General features: G+C 50.0%; 1 protein-coding gene across 1 annotated transcript in view; it reads right to left on the bottom strand.

The window, feature by feature from the left end:
• The window catches only part of GREB1 (growth regulating estrogen receptor binding 1), a 66,919-nt gene that overhangs the window by 14,287 nt on the left and 28,911 nt on the right, over positions 1-23,721 (bottom strand). Inside the window, exons 13-23 of the mRNA XM_065927189.1 lie at positions 23,390-23,587; positions 22,571-22,751; positions 20,436-20,631; positions 18,315-18,451; positions 16,423-16,762; positions 15,148-15,263; positions 13,667-13,866; positions 10,068-10,157; positions 7,259-7,869; positions 4,571-4,673; positions 869-1,027 (exon numbers count right to left, since the gene is read on the bottom strand). Of these exons, the coding sequence (XP_065783261.1) occupies positions 869-1,027; positions 4,571-4,673; positions 7,259-7,869; positions 10,068-10,157; positions 13,667-13,866; positions 15,148-15,263; positions 16,423-16,762; positions 18,315-18,451; positions 20,436-20,631; positions 22,571-22,751; positions 23,390-23,587 (2,331 nt within the window). The remainder of the gene's footprint in view (positions 1-868; positions 1,028-4,570; positions 4,674-7,258; positions 7,870-10,067; positions 10,158-13,666; positions 13,867-15,147; positions 15,264-16,422; positions 16,763-18,314; positions 18,452-20,435; positions 20,632-22,570; positions 22,752-23,389; positions 23,588-23,721) is intronic.

Here is a 23,721-nt window from a genome sequence, read left to right as displayed (position 1 = left end):
TCGCCTCTCACCTGTCCGCCCCAAGCTGACTCCACTGGCCAGAAAGGATAGAGTCTCAGTGGGATAAACTAGACACTACATTCACATGGCGTCTCACTCATCCTGCTACGGATGTTTTATAAACCTATTCAAGGATTCGATCTGTGACAATGTAAATAGATCACTGACTTAATACGCAAATGCTGCAAAGCACACGATCACCCCTATGATTTCAAATGACTTAGCAAAATTAGGATTTTAACACTCAACCTCCATTCGAGAAGGTCTACGTGAAGCCTGAAGGAGGCTTCAGTGAACGGCATCTGCTCTAAGCTCAAAGTAGATAAAATGATGGAATCGACAAGGAGACCGGTGTCTTCCTCTCACACTGCATTCACTGAACTTTCCTGGTCAGTGCTCATAATCTCACTGGCCACTCACATCCGACATTTGTCACCAGTGACCCTGAAACCTGGCAGGGTCATAATACTGTGAAAATTAGTGGTCCCCAAAGAAGGAGCGAGAAAACAAGAGACCAAGGAAGGGCAGGATGGGAAATAGATGCATTTTGTTGTAACAAGCCAAATTCACAGAAAAACATACATCTTTTTCTTCGATTAACAAGAATCTTCAGAGTATTCCAATCATGAAAAGCCATCAACAGCGTCCTCACATTTTTCCACACTAATGGAGCAGTGAGTCTTCCCTCGTGGGGTCGAAGAGCATTTCCTGTCCAGAGAGGTGGTGACCTCACTGCTCTCACAGGCACCGCCGGTTCACTCATCACCTTCAGATATGTTCATCACTAGCAAGATTTAGCTCATCCCTTTAAGAGGCTATTCCCACATACTCTGGAAGAAGGTGGAAGCAAGAGTTTGACAAATCTGACCTTCGCTCTTTACACTCTGATGGTGTGAGCAGATCAGACTGGCGTCCTCATACTTCGGATCGTGAATAATGTAGTCAAAAGGCAACTTCTTAAACAGCTCCAGGTCCGGCCAGGGGTCACTGAGCTGGAGGTAATGCCAATCCGAATCTTCTCTGAGGTCTACAGGATCGGGAGAAACACAGATATGTGACAAAATGGGATGTGAGAAAGATTTATTTAAAATGTGCACAAGGGTGATGGTTGGAGTGGAACTGATGCTGAGTCTACAAATTACCACGGGATCTCAAACGCCCAGGTACATGTTCCATTTTCAGGATTCTTCTAATTCAGCAAGAAGGTGCATTCAAATCTATCTCTATTTAGAGGAAGAGCCTTATGCTGGGTTTCCTATGGGATAGGCTTCCTCTTCTGACTTCCACTAACTTCCACTCCTCCCAATACATGTAACCCTGTGCTTTGTGATTTTCCCTGGCCCTGTCCCTCAAATACACCACACTGGTTACCAGTACCAGCAGAAACTGATGCAGTTCTCTCTCCTGCTCTGATATCTAAATGCTACCCAGCCAGTAAGGCCCAACTCCTATCACTACACCTCTAGGAAAACACTTATAAATGCTCAGATCCACCGGCTTCCCCTTTCTGAATGCCAACACTGGCTCAATCCATGTTTTCACATTTGCCATGTATCATTGTACATTATAATCAGTGCTCATTAATATAATAGTCTATTATATTAATATAATAGATATAATATATTATATATCTATAATATATATAATTAATATATTAATATAATTAATATAATATTATTAATATAATAAACTATTAATATAATAGTCTACAGTGCTCATTAAATGCTTGTTGGCAAAAAGGTAAAAAATTCTAGTTGGTCCAACCCCAAATTATGTAATACATTGATTTCATGTATATGATATTTTATACATATGATACTGAAAATGCTGCACTCAATATGTCAGCAAATTTGGAAAACTCAGCAGTGGCCACAGGACTGGAAAAGGTCAGTTTTCATTCCAATCCCAAAGAAAGGAAATGCCAAAGAATGCTCAAACTACCGCAGAATTGCACTCATCTCACACACTAGTAAAGTAATGCTCAAAATTCTCCAAGCCAGGCTTCAGCAATACGTGAACCGTGAACTTCCAGATGTTCAAGCTGGTTTTAGAAAAGGCAGAGGAACCAGAGATCAAACTGCCAACATCTGCTGGATCATCAAAAAAGCAAGAGAGTTCCAGAAAACATCTATTTCTGCTTTATTGACTATGCCAAAGCCTTTGACTGTGTGGATCACAATAAACTGTGGAAAATTCTGAAAGAGATGGGAATACCAGACCACCTGATGTGCTTCTTGAGAAACCTGTATGCAGGTCAGGAAGCAACAGTTAGAACTGGACATGGAACAACAGACTGGTTCCAAATAGGAAATGGAGTACGTCAAGGCTGTATATTGTCACCCTGCTTATTTAACTTCTATGCAGAGTACATCACGAGAAACACTGGGCTGGAGGAAGCACAAGCTGGAATCAAGACTGCCAGGAGAAATATCAATAACCTCAGATATGCAGATGACACCACCCATATGGCAGAAAGTGAAGAAGAACTAAAGAGCCTCTTGATGAAAGTGAAAGAGGAGAGTGAAGAAGTTGGCTTAAAGCTCAACATTCAGAAAACTAAGATCATGGCATCCGGTCCCATCACTTCATGGCAGATAGATAGGGAAACAGTGGAAACAGTGACAGACTTTATTTTGGGGGGCTCCAAAATCATTGCAGATGGTGATTGCAGCCATGAAATTAAAAGACGCTTACTTCTTGGAAGGAAAGTTATGACCAACCTAGACAGCCTATTAAAAAGCAGAGATACTACTTTGCCAACAAAAGTCCATCTAGTCAAGACTATGGTTTTTCCAGTAGTCATGTATGGATGTGAGAGCTATAAAGAAAGCTGAGCGCTGAAGAATTGATGCTTTTGAACTGTGGTGTTGGAGAAGACTCTTGAGAGTCCCTTGGACTGCAAGATGTCCATAAGAAAGAGAAAAAAAAAAAAAAAAGAGGGAGAGGAATGCTTATTATGTATTTAATAGGTGCTCAGTGCTTCATATATATAACATCATTTAATCTTCACAACATCCCATAAAAGGGGAATTTTGCACTTTTTGCCAAAGACAAACCCAAAGCAATAGGAGAGTACTTGAGAAAATAAGGCTATGAAGTTTAACACACTTCAGTCAAATCCTCTTTATCATTGGTGTACCCAACAAAACATGAGACAGAAATTCAGCAGACCCACTGACTTTCATCTGCAATACAGTTCCAAATTGTGGGGGAAATGGTGGAAAACTCAGAGTGCAGATGAGTGTAGATACGGTTCCCTTTCCTTCAAAAGAAAGATCAAGGGCTAGACAGGCTTCCTGGGTTCTAAATTTTCTCCCAGTCAAAACTCAAACACAGTTAAGAGCATGTTAAGAAGTTCTGTGTGTGCAAAGGGCAGTACTTCCTTCTTTGCCAAGGCTGACTACATTGCACGTATATACCCCATCTTTATCCACTCAACTGCTGGCAGGCGTTTATCCATCAATGGACACCATACAGTTGTTGCTACATCTTGGTTACTGTGAATGATGCTGCAAAGAACATGGTCACCATGAGAGGGGACTGTGGTGATTATTCCACAATGTGTATCAAATCATCCTGTTGTGCACCTTAAACATACACAATAGAAGTGCTCTTAGATGCCAGTGCAGCCTCGTGGGGCTCCTTCTCTATAATACAGACTCCTTACACCAATCTTCATTCCCAACAGATTCATTCAGTAAACTGTTTCAGAGCCACTGGAGCGGCGCTAGAAGAGGAAGGGGAGGAGGTGCTCTACAATGAGCATGAAACATGTTCAAAGACAGTCTTCCCTTAATCAGGAAAAACTCTGCTCTGGGAATGAGAAGAAAAGCCTAATCCCTATATATCATGTATTCTTCATTTTGCCCCAAGATGCTGACCTATGTGCTCAGCGGTCTGAAAGGGAATTCTCATCTGATGGACAACTCTACTTTCTAGAGGCAGCGTGCATGCATGCTCAGTTGCCTCAATCGTGTCCAACTCTGAGACCCCAAGGACTGTAGCCCACCAGGATCTTCTGTCCATAGGATTCTCCAGGCAAGAATACCAGAGTGGGTTGCCACTTCCTTCTCCAGGGAAGCTTTCCAACCCAGGGATTGAGCCCATGTCTCCAGCACTGGCAGGTGGATTCTTGACTCACTGAGCCACCTGGAAAACTCCCTAGAGGCAGCAACCAAATATGGTTCCAGTTCTGCTACCCCTGAGCGGCTCCTGAACATGTTACTTAGCAGGAAAATGGATTAACAATATCTGTCTCTTGGTATGGTAGAGGAAGTGAATGTGGTAATTTATGTAAAGTATCTGGCACAGTGGTTGACATTTGAAAGGTACTCAGTAAAGAGCAGTTACTTTTAGTATCGTAATTTTATCTTCCCCAAGGCCTCCCAGGCTCTACTCTAGGATTGAGCAAAATGACTACAAGGGAAAGATAAAAGCCCTCCAAAGCCCTTGGGAGGAGTCAGATCATTAATCTGAGAATTCCATCTTGAAATTAAAAGACACAAGCAATGTCACTTGAGAAACTGATGAAGATCATTCCAAGCCCCAGGGTCATCAACAGGGAACTCACTGATGTTGATCTCTTCCTCATCGTAAACATCCACTTCCGTCAGCCGAATGAGCATTCTGGACAAAATGCTGAGAAACTGCAGGTAGGCGCCTGTCTTCCCGATCTGCAGGGACAGCGAAGTGGGAGCCGACCATCAGTACATCCATGCCGACTGCAGGCGCTGGCTGAGCACCTGACTTGCCTCCACTCATCCACCAATCTTAACCATCTCGCCCAATTAAAAGGAGGGCTAGGGGGATGCAAAGACCTTTGAGGGAAAATGTGGCCTGAAGAAACCTGGCACAGGCAGACAGATGAACTCCCGTGGGCAGGGGACACACCTGCTTATCAATCATCACAAATGTCTTTCCAGATTTTAATTGGCCACACTGTTTAAGCTGCTAGAAATAGGACTCCATCACAAGCTGAAGAAAATGTTGCTTCAGGAAAAAAAAAACAACTGACGTTTTAATAATGCCTTAAAAGTCTTGCTCAATTGCAAATTGTGATCTTATATTAATGGATGTATCTGGAGCGGGACAACAAAATTCATTGTGGGAGATGTGAAAGGTTGGCATCACACCTCTCTCCTCCTAAGTTCAGGACTTCCTTCTCTTCTTGTATTAATAGGTCCCCAACCCCATCAAGCCAGCACTAGGCCAGTATACTATTGGTCTTAGTGCACTGACGTCACAACTGGCTACAAGTGGACCTGGGGGCTAGCCTCCTCTCCCGCCCACCTTGGCATCTCAACTTAATGCTTAAGTTCTCAGCTTAATGCCTGGTTCATAGGAAGGATTCAACAGATGCTGATGAATGGAAATAGCTAACTTACAAAATGAAAATATGAAATACAACAGAAGGGAGCTTTAGAGAAAATATTCGCAACGCATATAATTCACAAAGGATTAAAATTTATACTCTAAAAGAACAAAGCAAAAGAAAAGAAAGTCAAATGGACTAAGGGAAAAATAAATAAGAGAAACAAAACCAGAAAGTCATTGTAAAAGAAATACCAGTGACCAATAAAGATATTAAAATACAATCACCCTTACAAATAAAACTATGATATACAAAATAATTTTCCCCTATCAAAAATGGAAAACTTTTAAAGACTGATAACATTCAGTAAGATGAGGGTATGGAAAAACCAGGATTCCTTTATAAAAAGCATTTTACTTCCCCTTATTAAAAAATTACACAAAGTACTATATGCTTATCTAAAAGTGCAAAAAATACAGGTCAATAAAAGAGTAGTCAAGTCACTCAGTCATGTCTGACTCTTTGCGACCTTATGGACTGTAGCCTGCCAGGCTCCTTCGTCCATGGGATTTTTCAGGCAAGAATACTGGAGTAGGTTGCCATTTTCTTCTCCAGGGCATCTCTACAACCCAGGGATCGAACTCAGGTCTCCCATATGGCAGGCAGACTCTTTACCATCTGAACCACCAGGGAAGCACAATAATAAAGTAGAATAGTCACAGATTCCAGCCCCCTCCCCTGACAGCTCTCCTGTCAGGGATTTCTGAAGATATTTTCACACATGCAGACACATGCACACAGTGGTTTTTCTGTGTAATTGATATGACCCTAGGTATATATATTGTTCTGCAACTTGATCGTTAAAATGGAGATATCTTAGAGAACTTTCAGGGTCAGTATATAAAGATCTAGCTCAAATTTTCTGTAGCTGAACTGCATGAAACCCCTGTGCCCAAGTATATTCAATCAAGCTTGACCAACAGAACTCACGGTGTTTCCAGTTTGTTTTTTAACTACTGAAAATTACATAACACAAAAACGAGCACTTCTATCCATATTTTTGTGGGTCTGTGTTTCTAGGGGTAGGTACCTGACAAAGAAACGAACATGTGAGTGAAAAGGAAATGTGTCTTGAACGGGGACAGTGATGATGATGGGGACAACCACAGTGCTTTCTAGGGGTCGGGTGGCCTACCATCACTCTCTTGTCTAAAGCTCCTGTTCTTGTGACACAGCTATTAGCTTCCTTATTCTCAGATGAGGACCCTGAGGCAAAGAGAGAGCTGGAACTGGCCCAGGGAGGCAGGTGATGTTTTAGTTTGAACCCAGCCCCAGGCAGTTCCATGCAGGGCTCACCCTTCACCCCGGCTCCGTGTGGCTAAGCCCCCCTCCCAAGACCCCATACGAACCTCATGCATCCTCATCACCATCGCAGGCTCACAACCCCTGACATTCACACTTAGGTTCCTGCCATGATGACAGGTGAAATTGTCTTTCGTTGTCAGAAAAATACAATGAGCTGCGGGATGGAGACAGGCCTCTTGACTCCCTGTTCTGTTTCACCAAAATCTTGCAGGACAGAAACAGGTGTCAGCTTCCATTGTTACAGTGAGGGGGAACCGCCCTGACTGGCCGTGAGAACCAAATGGAGGAACGTGGGAAAGGCAGAACCATAATCTGAATGAGCAAGAAGGACCCACAGAGGACCCCTCTGGCCCCATATTGCTCAAAAGAGGAAACTGTCAGAGGACAGAGGACACCCCGCCATGGGCAGCAGGTGGGTCCCGCTACCCATCCCCTTAGGGCTACGAGAGATGCCACCTGGGGGACAGCAGACGTGAATAAGGGATGCTCTGGGATGCTCTCAGCCCCAAACCAGCCTCTGGGTTTGCACACAAGCCCCCCCCTCAATCCTCGCAGAGCCTGGGCGCATGGGGCAGCACCCACCTGGGGTGGCCCGCTGAGCAGGAGCCGGCGCGGGTGGAAGCCGTCCACGCGGCCCTCGGCGCGGTTGCCGTAGTCCATGTGGCCGGGCCGGGGCACCGTCCACTGGCGGTAGTAGAGTGACTGCTCCGTGGACGTCATGGTCTTGCTGAGCAGGGGCCGGAAGGAGCTGGCCCACATGACCGAGTGCGAGGGCAGGAGCGAGGCGGCCTTGGGCAGGCCGCTGCCGTCCGTGGACGTGACCATGTCGTACACCAGCTTGGGCAGGAAGACCACGGGCGGCTGCCGGCAGGACTTGGTCATGGAGCACTGGGAGGCCTGCAGGACGAGCGGGCCGGCGGCGGGCAGCGCCGGTGAGGAGGCCGAGCCCGAGGAGGATGCCGACGGGGCTGACACCTGGACGCCCCGCTGGCCGCTCTTGAGGCTGGGATCCGGCTGCGGGGTCAGCCCCGGGCTGTGCCTGCTGATGACCGACGGTGGCCCCCCCGCTGCCCGGAGCCTCTGTCTCTCCCCGGGGGCCCTAGCCTCCTCCGAGGGGCCGCAGGGCGGTGGGGACCGGGCCCGCTCCCCCTGCGAGGGTCCGGCGGAGGAATCGCCGCCGCATGGTGCTGAGCCTGCAGAGAGACCCCCGTCAGTCAGGGCCCGGGATCCCCGCCCCCGCTCCAGCTCCGGCTTAGGAAGCACTGGCTCCTTTTACCTGCAATGACGGGAATTTCCGCCAAGGCAATTCCCCTTCTGGTTAAATATGGACTTTTCGTCCTTCTGACAAAGCCCAGAGGTGCTGCGGGGAGAGAGGAAGCGCCGCTCCCCTGGCCCCACGCACTCCTCCAAGCCTCTGCACCCGCAGCCCCATCTGTCCCAGACCCTCACCATCAGCGCTCAGCCCACCTCCTGCTCCGGTGCAGGTGGGTCCCGGAGCTCAGATCTCCCCTCTGCACAGCAGAGCGGTGCTTCCGGTTCAGACCGGTAGCAAAACTCATAGGAACGAAAAAGCTCAACTCTTTAGCTTCCCGAAGAATTCAAAATAGAAAATGCCACCCATACAACGGCTACCCAAACACAGCATTTCTTTTGCTCTCCCCCACCGGTGGACCACGTTGCAAGCCAAGGTGAGTGTGGGTTCCTGGCACCCAGGAGCGGCACCCTGGTCCATCTTTTATATCACCCTGTGCGTGCTATGTCGCTTCAGTCATATCTGATCCTTTGCGATCCTGCGGACTGTAGCCCACCAGGCTCCTCTGTCCATGGGATTCTCCAGGCAAGAATACTGGAATGGGTTACCATGCCCTCCTCCAGGATATCTTCCTGACCGAGGGACTGAACCCTTGCATTGGCAGGTAGGTTTTTTACCACTAGCACCACTATCACCCTGGACCTCCTGAAAGGTGGGGGCTTCCCCATCTCTGAAATGTGGAGGTTGTACCCAAGGCCACAAGAAGTATCTCATTGGAGACTCCCTAAGGTCTCAGATCCTCTGAGGAATTCTGAGAAAGTCCCCTCACAGGACGGGGAGGCTGGCCAGCAGCCTGGACATTCTACTCTGGCTGACAACACTGCACAGACCAGCAGGTCCCAGAACCTTCTAGAAAGCTGTCAGCCCAGGATCAGGGAAGAGCAAAGCGCCACACCTCTCTATTCTAATGGCCTGGAGCATCCACTCCTTAGGTCGCCCTGGTGCCCTGGGTCCCTCTGTTGTTTGGGCCAGAAGGATAAGAAGCTGTAGCATTTGGCTTTTCTGACTGACTCAAACCTATAAATGAGACCTTCCTCCATCACAGAATCCAGGCTCCTGTGAGAAGGCCTCTTTTGATTCCTTCTGTGTACATCTGTGAGGGAGACCCTCACCACCTGACCCACTGTTATCCATGGGCTGGTGAGGAGGTGGAAGAAAAGAAATGAAAGAAGACCCCAGGCCAAACCCCATGATGTGCTCTGAACTTTGCAGTCCCGCCATGACCCTAAGCTGTCAGCCCAGGACCACTCACTGCACCCAAGCACCACACACACCTTCACACCCCAGGGCATCCTCCACCTTCAAGGCCCAAAGGCCAGCTGCTCTCTGAAACCTGCAGGGACCACCCCCGACTCCTGAATCTGCCCCACTTGGGACAAACTTCTTCCTATACATAAGCATAGCATCTCATAGTGTGAATGTGTGTGCAGAAAATACACAGCAGCCCCTATTGCAACACAGCCTGGTCCAAAGGAACCATGAATTCCTTGCAAGCAGGTGTATATCTAATGGGTCCCTCCGTGCCCCGAGCCAGGTAGAGAGCGGGTTCTCCATAAATGCTTGTGGTGGGAGGACATGTGATCTGTCTCACGCGTGCTGCCCCGGACTGCTCCCTTGAGGCCGAGGCGGCCCCCAGGACCCACATTCCCCACTCCTCTGCCCAAGTGCGATCAGGTCCAGGGGTCAGTGGACACTTGATAGATTTTGCTGCTTCTCCCCCAGTGAAGCCTTCTGTGTCTGCTTCTCTCGGCCCTCAGACTTGATAGCAATACTCACCCAGCTCCTTGCCCCGAATCCCCAAACCAACAGCTAACTGCAGAGCACCGAGGGGTGGCCCTCTGACACCACCCAGCACAGGCCTCCTCCCAGGACAGGAGCCACCACAGCCCAAACCCCTCAGAATCCCAGAATCACCCCCAACCCCGGTCCAGAAAGACGCGTAGTCTCTGAAAGGCCAGTTCTTCACGGACCCCTTCTCTTTCCAGTTCTAGTTGAAAATAAAGAATTTCTTTTCAGTCTCTGAAGTCTCAGAAAACCAAAACGGTCCAACCGTGGGATCTTTATCCCCTGGAGACTTACTGGATGCCTTAGAGGAGAGGGATGAAGACGCAGAGTCATGGGAACGGGATCGTTCTCTTTTCACGGGGCTCCGCTTCTCTGACGTGGAGCCTGTTTCAAAACATACACACTGAAGAGGCCTATTAATCATGGTACCATCTGTTTCCCTAGCACTTCAGTTTATAAAGTGCATTCACGTATAGCATCTCTCATCCAACCATCCCTCCATCCCTCCACCCACCCATCTATCCATCCATCCCTCCATCCACCCATCCGTCCATCCATCCTTACATCCATCCATCCCTTCATCCACCCATCCATCCATCCCTTTATCCACCCATCTGTCCATCCATCCATCCATCCACCCAACCGTCCATCCATCCATTCCTCCATCCACCCATCCATCCCTCCATCCACCCATCTGTCCATCCATCCTTATATCCATCCATTCCTTCATCCATCCATTCATCCATCCCTTTATCCACCCATCTGTCCATCCATCCAATCCTCCATCCACCCATCCATCCATCCCCCCATCTGTCCACCCATCCATCCTTCCATTCATTCCTGCATCCACCCATCCATCCATCCATTCTTCCATCCATTCCTCCATCCACCCATCTGTCCATCCAACCTTCCTTCCATCATCCATGCATCCATCCATTCCTCCACCCACGCATCCATCCATTCCTCCATTCATTCCTGCATCCACCCATCTGTCCATCCATTCTTCCATCCATTCCTCCATCCACCCATCTGTCCATCCAACCGTCCTTTCATCATCCATGCATCCATCCATTCCTCCACCCACGCATCCACCCATTCCTCCATTCATTCCTGCATCCACCCATTTGTCCATCCATCCTTATATCCATCCATTCCTTCATCCATCCATTCATCCATCCCTTTATCCACCCATCTGTCCATCCATCCAATCCTCCATCCACCCATCCATCCATCCCCCCATCTGTCCACCCATCCATCCTTCCATTCATTCCTGCATCCACCCATCCATCCATCCATTCTTCCATCCATTCCTCCATCCACCCATCTGTCCATCCAACCTTCCTTCCATCATCCATGCATCCATCCATTCCTCCACCCACGCATCCATCCATTCCTCCATTCATTCCTGCATCCACCCATCTGTCCATCCATTCTTCCATCCATTCCTCCATCCACCCATCTGTCCATCCAACCTTCCTTCCATCATCCATGCATCCATCCATTCCTCCACCCACCCATCCATCCATTCCTCCATCCACCCATCTGTCCATCCATCCCTCCATTCACCCATCTGTCTATCCATCCTTTCATCCATCCATCCATCCATCCATCCATCCATTCTTCTACCCATCCATTCCTCCATCCATTCCTCCATTCATCCACCCACCCACCCATTCCTCCATCCATTCCTCCACCCACCCATCCATCTATCCATCCCTCCATCCACCCATCTGTCCATCCATCCCTCCATTCACCCATCTGTCTATCCATCCTTTCATCCATCCATCCATCCATCCATCCATCCATCCATCCATCCATCCTTCCATCCATCCATCCATCCATTCTTCTACCCATCCATTCCTCCATCCATTCCTTCATCCACCCACCCACCCACCCATTCCTCCATCCATTCCTCCATCCACCCATCCATCCATCCATCTCTCCATCCACCCATCCGTCCATCCATCCTTACATCCATCCATCCCTTCATCCACCCATCCATCCATCTCTTTATCCACCCATCTGTCCATCCCTCCATTCCTCCATCTACCCATCTATCCATCCACCCAACCTTCCATCCATCCGATCCTCCATCCACCCATCCATCCCTCCCTCCATCTGTCCACCCATCCATCCTTCCATTCATTCCTGCATCCACCCATCCGTCCATCCATTCTTCCATCCATTCCTCCATCCACCCATCTGTCCATCCAACCTTCCTTCCATCATCCATGCATCCATCCATTCCTCCACCCACCCATCCATCCATTCCTCCATCCACCCACCCACCCACCCATTCCTCCATCTACCCATCCGTCCATCCATCCCTCCATCCACCCATCTGTCTATCCATCTTTTCATCCATCCATCCTTCCATCCATCCATCCATTCTTCTGCCCATACATTCCTCCATCCATTCCTCCATCCACCCACCTATCCATCCTTCCATCCACCCATCCATCCATTCCTCCATCCACCCACCCACCCATCCATCCATCCATCCACCCACCTACCTGCCTATCCATCCATCACTCCATCCATCCATCCACCCATCCATCCATCCCTCCATCAGCCTATCCACCCATCGATCCACATTCCCAGGCCCCCTCCTCTGAGGGAGCACTAAGGAGACAGGTGTACAATGCAGGGCAGGCCAGTGAGGCACTGGTAGGTCAGTGGGGCTCCTGCCCAGGGGTCTTGGCTACAGAATGGAGTAAAGAGGGCAGATAGGGCAGACCTGGGGCCCAGGAGCCAGGCACCCACCCAGCAGGAGGAAGCAGGAGAGGGGAGACATCCTGTGAGAGGGGACCCTGACCCCGGTTCTGAATGGCCAGCTGGGGTTTCCAGGTGAAGCATGGGGCAGAGGGAACTCGAGTGGCTGGGAGAGCAACTGTGTGGCCCAGAGGTGATAGAGCAGGGCATAACCATGAGATGAGTGTGGCCAAAGCTCAAGGGGCGGCATGGAGGCCAGAAGCCAAGAGGCGCAAAGGGGAAAGGTGGGTCGGGAGATGCCAAGGGTGTGGATTCCCTCCATGGGCAATTTCATGTCAGGGGCCCGCCCACACCTGTGAAAAGCATCTACGGCACCAGGAGGGTCTTTCCTCCCCATTTTACAGATGGGCCATCTGAGGCTACAAGAGGTGACATGACCTGTCCAAACGCACACAGCCAGAGATGGGGGCTGGGCGGGGAAGAGGCGTTCTGGTCTGTTGGCTCTCCAGTCTCACTCTCCCCTACACCAGACCCCACAAACGCCCTGCACTTTCATGGCAGCAGCTTTTCATTTTCTTCTCCCTGTCCTGCTGACAGCAGCCAGATGCCTTGCACTGCCCTGATTTATGTGTCCTATTAAAAAACATTGTGTCAAACTCTCATGTCTGCAGATGAAATTGGCCTGTTTCCATAAATCCCAATAATGGACTCCTCCAGTGAATTCACATAGAAGGCATAAGCGAGTGAATCTTAAACCAGCCAGTAATTCCACCAGCAATTCAAACAAGGCATGAGCTTAAGCCCTAGGAAATCTCCATTTTTCTTCCTACTTTTAAAGAATTTTAGAGCTTCAAAGAACTTGCTGGAATTCCCATTTTCTCACACCACCAAAAATGAGGGGTGGTGGTGGGTGGTTTAGTGTGGCTAAGTCATGTCTGACTTTTGCAACTCCATAGACTGTAGCCCACCAGGCTTCTCTGTCCATGGGATTTTCCAGGCAAGAATACTGGAATGAGTTGCCATTTCCTTCTCCAAAAACAGGGGGAGGGGAAGCAAAATATGAAATCACTGAAGGATTTCCCCTAAAGATGTATCTAGATGGTTCTCATTGGGAGCTGCTGACCAGGAGACAGGCCAAGGACCATGCTGAGTGGGGACAGGGGCAGGAACAGCTTCCCCACCTTCCGTCACCAGCTCCTCGTCCTCGTTGTCTGTGCTGCTCAGCTTCTCCCCATCACTCTCCAAGGCCTCAGTCCGGGCGCCCTTCTCCAGGGGAGCCTCACTGCTCACGAAGTACGCAGCCAGGCCCAGCTCCTGCTCCAGGGCCGTCCTCACCAGGCAAGAGGAGTTTATGAGCCGCAGGTCACAGTACCGCAGGGACCTGGGAGGAGGCAGAAGAAGGGATCTATCGAGAGCCTTCTACCAGGAGGCACGGCTGCGTGGCAGGGACCAGCACCCTGCCTGCCTTAGTAGGCCCCCAGGACTCAGGCCAGTGGAATATTGGCTCACAGCGCACCGTGAGCCCTGAGCACCGAAGTCCATTTGACTGTAAGTCTCTGGGGGCCCCTGCTGGGTATTCAGCCCTGTGCTATCTGGAGTCAAAAGAACACCGACTTTCTGGTCAGATGAGAACGAGGCTTGAGTTCCAGCCCTGCCTCTTCGTGGCGACAGGACCTTAGACAAAGTGGGCAACTACTCGGGCGGCTCAGATTTTTTTCATCTGAAGGATATGCATGAATATTAATAACCACTTAAGTGTACTGTTACGAGCAATATATGCAGTAAGTAGACACCTGATTATTCCAACAACATTTAAAATGTGTCCAGGACCATGTCTCATGCAAGGGAAAGGATGGCCATCAAGTCACTGCCATATTGGAAACCAGAGTTTGTCTGGGAAAACACTCCAATGAGGCATGAAATACGTGGAGGGGTGGACACATAGGATGGGCAGGGCAGGGCTCAGGGGAACAGCAGAGGGCTTAGAGAGAGGCGGATGGGGACTGCAATCAGGCTCTGTAACTACTGCTTCTGTGACCTCAGGAAAATGGCCTTCCATTTGCTCACCTAAAAAACAGGGCAGTAATACTAACGTTGCAAGGGACAAATGCTAGATCAAAAGTCCAGCACAGTGCCTGATACAAAAAGGAGTTCAGTAAAGCTCACTCAAATTTAAGATAAAGGCATTGTCAGTCCGATGGAACTGAGGACAGGAAGATTTGATCCATGACATAGTAACAACCAAGGTTGAACAGTTTGAAGCCGCTTTTAACTGGCCCGTGAGTACACAATGCGAAGTGGCCCTTCTGTAAGTGTGGTATGGCCCAGTGGAAAGAAGCCAGGAAGCTCTGAGTCCACCATCCACCATACCGGCTTAATCTCTGGAAAACTCGGTTTCCTCATCAGGAAGGCCTCCACCCATGGAGACCAGCAGCAGTCCCCACACCCACCCCCCGGAGCCCAAGGGGTTCCTGTCTGAGAACTGGGAAAAGCTGCCCAGGCTGGAAAACTGTCACCAAAAGATACAAGCTGCTGACGCCTATGATGTGAGTGCACCACTGAGAGTCGGGCAGGGGAAGCCTGACCTGGTAAAGCCCCCAGGGTTGCCTGGGCGGCTGGCTCCTCACAGACCCCCAGGAGCACAGCCCCCCAGCTCACTCACCTTGGTAAGGACTCCCCGTGCGGGTCCATCCCACTGAAGATCAGGATGCAAGGCAGGCCCTCCAACTCCAAGTACGTCTGAGGCCGCCACTCTGCATCCTCTATGTTCTGCCACACCTGCGGATAATTAAAGAGGGAGGCGACTGTGGGACGCCACCCTTCCCGACTAGCCCAGGGCTAAGGGAACCCTGACGTCCTCCTACTGACTGAGAGCCCTTGCAAGGCCTCGTCTGAACCTTATCAAATTTATACTGCTTCACCACTGGATTCCCAGCCATGTAGAACACTGCCTGGCACTCATCAACCATTCAAGAAATATCTGCCAACTGACTGCCTTAATCTTTGCTAGAAAGTATACATCCTCAGGCCTTCCTTGGGGGCTCAGATGGTAAAGAACCTGCCTGCAATGCAGGAGATCTGGGTTTGATCTCTCGGTCAGGAAGATCCCCTGCAGTAAGGGAATGGCGACCCATTCCTGTATTCTTGCCTGGAGAATTCCATGGACAGAGGAGCCTGGTGGGCTCCAGTCTATGGGGCTGCAAACAGTTGCACACAACTGAGCGACTAACACTTCACTTTGTATCGTATATCCTCAACTGTCTCACATTTTGTACCATGCTCTCCCCATTGTGGAGCTGTGCCCCCACAATTCCTTCCCAATTGTTCAATATTCTTGCCTTTCGTATCATCTGTCACCTGGAGGTCTAGTGGAGAGCGAGGTCTATGGGCCAGGATCTGTGCTCATTTGGGGGGGCTGAGATGTGTGGGGGTGTCCCTGCCCTCCCCTGAGAGGGAGAAGCCAGAAAACAGGCAGGGAAAACAGAACCTGTGTCAGGTTGGGGGCGGAGCGCAAGGAGGGGGAAGTGATGCTTCCTGAAAGAAGAAAAGACTCTGAGTTGAATTCTGTGGATCAATAGGTATTAGCTAAACAAGAGGAGAAGAAATGAACCCCTGGAAAGAAAGACAATTGTGCCAGGGCCCAGAACTTTAAAACAGCAAGACAGGGTTTTGGGGAGGGTGCAGTTTTTATAAATAATGTGGTAAAGCTGGACTGAAAGATGCAGGTAGGGATGTGGTTAAGAGACGAGCCTGGAGGGGTGGCCGGGTGTGCAGAGGCCACGTTGGAAGAGACATAAAGTTCATCACCAGTCCACCCCTTCCCCTCTGCTCCCTGCCCGCTGGTCATCCTGCCCGCCCTCCCAGGTGTCTAACCCGCTCCCCGGTCATCATCTCCACCCACCCGTCCTCCTAGGAGCCTGTCCCTGCCTGTCCCCACCTTGAGCTGCTTGAGGAAGTGCTTTCCTATGGTGATGCCCGAGGCGGGGTTCCCCAGGATGATCTCAAAGTGCTCCTCCAGGGCCAGACGTGCCCGCACGTGGGCCAGCCGCTCATAGGCCACGGCCGCCAGTGGGGAGCAGGGCACCCGCAGCAGGACCATGAGCCCGTGGCCGCAGGGGCACTGCTTCGGGGAGTTGATGAGGTTCTGCGTGATCTCCAGCGTCTCCACGGACGTGTAGTTCTTCATCTGCGAGAGGCCGCTGACGGCCATCATGGCGGCCGCATAGTGCTGCACGAGAACAAAGGTCCTGATCACCGCGCTGTGCAGGCGGGGGAACCTGCAAGGAACAGAGAGACCACGCCGTGACCCGGGGCTGTGACTCCGGGAGGGCAAGGCCTTCCAGGGCCAACCGGTAAGCAGACATCTGCCGTCCAGGGCAGAGGGCATGCTTGCTGCAGGAGGAGCTGGGGAATTGAACAGAGAAGCAGAGGCAGGACAAAGGTCAGGTCGCACAGCCTCAGTGTAACATCCTGGAGGAGAACTTCCCTTGGCAAGGCTACGGGAGCTCAGCTGACAATCCACCTGGCCTGATGAAACCCATCAGCATCAGAGCTGAATGAGAGTTTCCCAAAGGGAGTGCTGGGGAACACTGATCTCACAAGACACTGGACATGCCTTGCACGCTAGCCCTCTCCCGGAGACTCACAGCACACGCAGCCAATGGAAGGCACTGAGAACTCTCATTGGGAAAAAGAACCTTTTGGTAAATGTAAGGTTTATCAAACACAGATGACCATGGAACCCCTTTTGGCATCACAGCTATCAGTGTGCAGCAGCCTAGTTTGGAACACAGTTTAGGAAGTACAGATCTAACTCATTCCCTTTATCAACAAGTGAGAAAAACAAGCTGCCACAAGGAGAGACGACAGAACTCAGTTCAACACCCACAGTGAGCAGCAGAGCCATTCATTTGGTTTTATGTTGCATGCACGTGTGAAGTCACTTCATTTGTGTCTGATTCTTGGGGACCCCATGGATTGTAGCCCACCAGGCTCCTCTGTCCAGCCAAGAATACTGGAGCGGGTTGCCATATACTCCTCCAAGGGATCTTCCCGACTCAGGGATTGAACTTCCGTCTCCTGCATTGGCAGGCGGTTTCTTTACTGCTGAGCCACATGGGAAGCCCCAAGTGTTTTTTATTAGACAGTCTGTAAATCTGGGCCTGCCTTTTCCACATATGCACTGTGTGGATGTCAGTCCTTAACTTCCCTAAGCCTCCATTTCTTCATCTGTAAAGTGATAATGTTGACACCCACCTCTGGGGTCTGCTGTGACAGCGTTGAAAAGTTAACACTGATTCCGGGTTCAGACCCAGTTCTGTCACTTTCTAGATGTATGGCCTGAGAAAGTCATGGGGTCTCCCTGAGTCTCAGTTTATTTGCAAATGTGAATAATAACAGGTGTCTTAGAGAGGCTGGGAGGACTAAATAAGATAATGAAAGTAAGGCTCTTGGAACAAAATAGGCACATGGTAGATAAACAAAGGAAATAAAGACAAAGTCAACTGATCACCACTCTCTCCCTTTACACCTTTTGGCATCTTACTTCCTCCCATTTTCTTGCCCTCCCTTGAGTCTCAGACACACAGACCCACATTCCAGCATATTTCTGTCCATTCTCACTCTCAAATTTTCTGGAGCACCAACATGATAACACCAGCCCAATATGCAAAATGAGGAATAAACTAAGGTCGCTTCAATGGAGCGACTTGAGTCACCCAGGAAGGGAGGCCGGTGACCTGCTCCCCAGACGTGCCCTGGCTGCACATTCATTCCTCACCTGGCACTTGACTACTGAGCAGTTTTAGGAACTTCGAGAGAGACGTGTACCTTTTTCCCAGTGCGGTGACCATGGCCTCAAAGGAGCTGTCGTATCTCAGCAATGGGAGGCTGTGTCCTGAGAGTGTGGACTCGATGAACTCAGACAGCCCGAAGTACTTCTTGTTCTCAGGATACAAGTCCACGCCCTAAAACAGAGATGCACCTTGGTCACGCCAATGACACATCTGTGGGAACCGTGAAGGTCACGTGCTGGGGGCACAGGCGACCTGAACAGCATCTTGATCTAAACTGAGCTGACTCTGCAGTGCTCTGGGTGACCTTTTATAAACGTCTTTCCTCTGCAGACCCAGAGCACAGAGCACTCCATGCATAAAGGCCAGTGCCTCCCCATCACTCAAGATGTTTCCAATCAACTGACACCAGTGCCTTGGCCAAGAAGAAAATCAACCTTGTTTTCTTTTCTTTTTTTTAAGACACACAACTTTTTTTGTAAAAACTGCTTTTACAACAATTTTAACTGGCTTTAGGCATAGGCAAATCAATTATTTTTGCATTCAGCTGCTATTGCATCAGCAGAAAGAAATGCATTTACCTGACCAAATTTACTCACATTGATATAAAATTCCTCACAGACTAACATCAGAGCTTATCAAAGAGAAGAGGGAAGTTGGGGAAGGATGCTAAAACTACAAAAATGAAAGTGAAAGTCTCTCAGTCACATCCAGCTCTTTGCGACCCCATGGACTATACAGTCCACGCAATTCTCCAGGCCAGAATACTGGAGTGGGCAGCCTTTCCCTTCTCCAGGGGATGTTCCCAACCCAGGGATCGAACCCAGGTCTCCAGCATTGCAGGCGAATTCTTTACCAGCTGAGCCACAAGGTAAGCCCAAGAATACTGGAGTGGGTAGCCAGCCTATCCCTTCTCCACCGGCTCTTCCCAACACAGGAATCAAACTGGGGTCTCCTGCATTATAGGTGGATTCTTTACCATGAACTATACCCTCAGGTAGCACAAGGGTTAAGCGTGAGGACCACGGAGTCAGCCGGACTGGGTCATATCCCAGTCTGGCTCCAGAACTTTCTAGATGCGTGGTTTTAGGTAAGTGGCTTAACCCACCCCCTCTGCTTCATCTTCCCTATTTGTAAATCAGAAATCAATGTAGCATCTGCGTCTTATCCAAGTTCATGAGATAAAGCACTCTGAACGTTGCCTGCCAGGCTCATGGTAAGTACTACAAGAAAACAACTGCCGTCACCATGAATGTATATATATGTACATATTTGGCTGTCAGGTGTTAATTGCAGCATGCAGGATCTTTCTTTGGGGTGCACAGACTCCCCAGTGGTGGCGCTCAGACTTGGTAGTTGCAGCGTGTGGGCTTAGTTGCCCTAGGGCATGTAGGATCTTACTTCCCCAACCAGGGATCAAACACTCGTCCCCTGCATTGCAAGGCAGATTCCTAACCACGGGACCACCAGGGAAGTTCCCAACTGCTGTCTCTACCGCTGATTCTGAGTCAGTTGGCTGCAAACCAAGCATGAGCACCTTTAGAGGTTGCTCGGATGACTCCGAGATGCTTCGAAAAATTCCAGAACTTGATGTCTACCGCTTGATTGCATAATTAGGCAGAATCCAAACATCCAGAGTTTTCACATTAGAAGAACGACTGCTATCTTTTATTTTGGTGAAAAAATGGCAGATGATAAGCTGAAATAAAACTCACCAGGGTTTGTGGATGTGTGTTCAGTTTGAGAAAGGAAATTTCGAACCTCACTGGTGAAGGAGGCAAGGATAGGAAAAATAGGAACACTTTTAGACAAACTTAGAGTGACCCCATATGGAGCCGAAGTCCTCGCATCCCTAGAAGCCTCGATGTCCAACACCAGGAGAGTGAGAACTTCAGCCACTCAGAGAGCTTCAGTCACCATAGAAACAACAAACCAAGTGTGCTACCCTACGAGCTCTTAGACGGAAAGCCAAGAAATGCACTGCAGGAGGTTTCTAAAGACCAAGAAGGGTTTAACTCTAACCCTGGGTACAATCAACGAACCAAGGAGTTGGAACCTACTGACCCCCAGCTGGGCACATCAGTCAAATCTTTACTGAACAGAACCTCTCCCAGCCCAAGGTCACTGGTGCAGCGGGCCCAGCCGCCCGGGCACTCACGTCACTGTAGGAGGCTGGCCAGTGGATCTCGTTGTAGGGGCTGACGAGGGTGTGCTGTGTCTGCAGCGCGTAGGGGAAGGAGGTCACGTGGAGCGTCACGATGTTGGGGGCCTCCTTCACCTCCTTGCAGTTGAGCAATCTGTCCACCAGCCCCACAGACGGGTCACTTTGGGAGTAGAGGTTATGAACAGCGCTACTGAGGGAGGAAAAGGGGGAGAAGAAATGGTAAGTGGAACGACCGGCGTTGTCCTGTCACCTGACCAAGATCGACCATTTGGATCAACTGATAATGAGCTCCCCAGTGCTGCCAACAACCGACACTTAGAACTCTGCCCTTGACTAGGAAAATGAAATTTTAAAGAAAGACCCCAGTGGGATATCCAGGCAGTACAGTAGTTACAACTCCTCGCTTTCAAGTCCAAGGGTGTGGGTTCAATCCCTGGTTAGGGAACTAAGGTCTTGCAAGCTATAGGGTGTGGCCAAAAAAGAAAAGAAAAAAAATCTGAGTGCCCTTCAGGTGCCTGTCAGGGACTCCCCAATCATGACCTATTAAAAGCCTGGCTGGGGGGACAGTGTTTACAGAGGCACACTTGCACAATACCCAGTCCATCTGCTTCTCTAGCACAGGGACGCTCACCCAGTTGTCAACGAGTCGCCTTTTCTCCCTTGGTCCAACCTGACTGTACACCCATCTCCTTAAGTTCTTTTCTCTAAAGTCCTGTGATCTTGAATTGATCCAAAGATGACCTAAAATGGTACATTCTCTACCAAATGTTACAGCATAGGATCAGCAATAGGAAGCACTTTGGACAGAGACGGAGGAGACAGTCGCCTCTTAGCCTTCCTCTGTGGGACAGGGGCCCCGAGTGTTGTCTTCTGTAAATTGAGGGGAATGGGGAAAAAAATCAGTGCCTCACCTCTTGGGTGGTAGGTCACCACTCGGAAAAACCTACTCACCAAAGGAAAATGGACAATATAACTTTTTATATAACTCAGAATGTTCAAATTCGCCCAGTGCTATACTGGACACCCTTTACCTGGGTGAACTTTAAGGCTCTGGCCGCTTCTGCACCGGCTGTAAATCAGAGCCTTCCTGCGAGGTACGACCCATTATCTTCCCTCCCTCCTCATCCAGGTCAGGGGCGGTGTCTAAACACACAATCCCAGTCTCACGGAAACGCCCAGGAACCCTGCCAGACTCCAAGCTTGAGACCATCTGAAATTCATCCACATTTATGTTCATTTGAGCCGAGTAAGTGAAATCACCCTGGAAGGGCAGTAGCTGTGACCCACATGATCCAGAGCTATGAGGCTCTGTCTGGAAGGGGTTGGGTAGAGCTCCTCTCATCCAGGTCCCTTTCTGGCACCAGTGCAGTACCCACCGTTCTGCCCCTGCCACCCTTCTCCGCCCAACCCAGCCTGCAATGTTGAGCAAGATGCCCGCCTTCTCCAGTTTCCATAATGATCCCTTTTAGAGGCCTTTTAGGGCTTCCCTCATAGCTCAGTTGGTAAAGAATCTGCCTGCAATGCAGGAGACCCAGGTTCAATCCCTGGGTCGGGAAGATCTCCTGGAAAAAGAAATGGCATCCCACTCCAGTATTCTTGTCTAGAGAATCCCATAAACAAGAGGAGCCTGGCAGGCTACAGTCAATGGGGTCACAAATGTCGGACACAACTTAGCGATTAAACCACCACCAGAGGCCACCTGAGATGACCCCTCAGCTAACTTCTGGCCCTACAGTCTGAAACGGTCCCACAGCACCTGCCTACAAATGCCAAGCCCCCATAATCATTCATCTTTTTAACACTTACACCCACTGTCGCAAATATCCATACGTGTGTGCGTGCACGCTCAGTCGCTAAGTCATGTCTGACTCTTTGCAACCCCATGAACTGTAGTCAGCCAGGTTTCTCTGTCCATGGAATTTCCCAGGCGAAAATACTGGAGTGGATTGCCATTTCCTTCTCCAAGGGATCTTCCCGACCCAGGGATCAAACCCGCATTTCCTGCATCGCCAGGTGGATTCTTTACCACTGTGCCACCCATATGATCTACAGGGAAACCCATATGATCCACACAACTTCATTCAAATAAGGGAAATGCCAGCCCTCCCCTGTGCCACAGCCAGTCTAACCTCACGAGATCCCAGTGGGCATGGTCATGGATGAGGACGAAGAGTGTGTGCGGATTCTGAAAGGAGTTTTGCAGGAAGGACTTGAACTTCGTCTGCGCTTCGGCATCGAGCTTCAGAACATACTGCTCCACCCTCTGCCTGGTCATGTGCTCCTTCTCCAAGCCCAGCTCCAGCAAAACCCCTGCAACACAGTGAAAATACATCAGTAGCTCCAAACGTGGCTGTGAGGTTTTTGAGTCATCAACAGACCCTTGAGCAGGATCTCCCATGTGGCAGGCTTCAAGCTGGGCCCGGAGGCTACAGGGATGGAGGAGTTATGCATGAGTCAGGAGGCCAGATACCAGAATATAGTTCACTGACTTGAGTGGAACAGAGGGAATATTCTAGTGATGCCTTCCCTCAACAGTTTATAAAATCATGGACAAGTGGCTTCCTCTGGGCATCAGCTTCATGAGCTATGAACTGGGGGCGTTAATACTGCCCCCTCTGCTTCGGAAGCAAAGATGATGTTAGAATCCAAATCTGAATGTAGGTACATCAGAGCTTCCGCACCCAGACAGACATCAGACACGCCCTGAAAGGCCATGCCATGTGAAGTTGCTTTAGTCATGTCTGACTCTTTGTGACCCCACAGACTGTAGTGTGCCAAGCTCCTCTGTCCATGGGATTCTCCAGGCAAGAATACTGGAGTGGGTTGCCATGCCCTTCTCCAGGGGATCTTCCCGATCCAAGGATCAAACCCATGTCTCCTGTGGCTCCTACATTGCAGGCGGCTTCTTTACCGCTGAGCCACCAGGGAAACCCCAAAAGGGCCCATACCTGAATGCCAGACATGGAAGAGGGTCTGCTGGTAAGTCACTTCTGAGGGTGGAATACAAATCAGAAAGTCCACCTTCTCAAAGGATCCCAAGTCCAGATTCTGGGTGCTGGAATCGGCGATTGAACACACGTGGGAGAGGAGCTTCTGGGCCACAGCCAGCTGGAAGGGCCGGATGCGGTGGGGCTCCAGATGGTAACCTGGAACCAGAGCCCCCGTCGGGATGAGGTGCACCGGGAACAGACTGCCACAGCCCTGGGCTCTGCAGGGGACTCAAGCAAGGGCCCCATCCGGTTCACACGGGGATGAGGGAACGGGAAAAGACCAGCATTCA

Source organism: Muntiacus reevesi, chromosome 3, assembly GCF_963930625.1.
Source record: "Muntiacus reevesi chromosome 3, mMunRee1.1, whole genome shotgun sequence".
NCBI lineage: Eukaryota > Metazoa > Chordata > Mammalia > Artiodactyla > Cervidae > Muntiacus > Muntiacus reevesi.
Note: the sequence above shows the minus strand (reverse complement) of the source record. Positions and strands in the feature narration are given on the sequence as shown.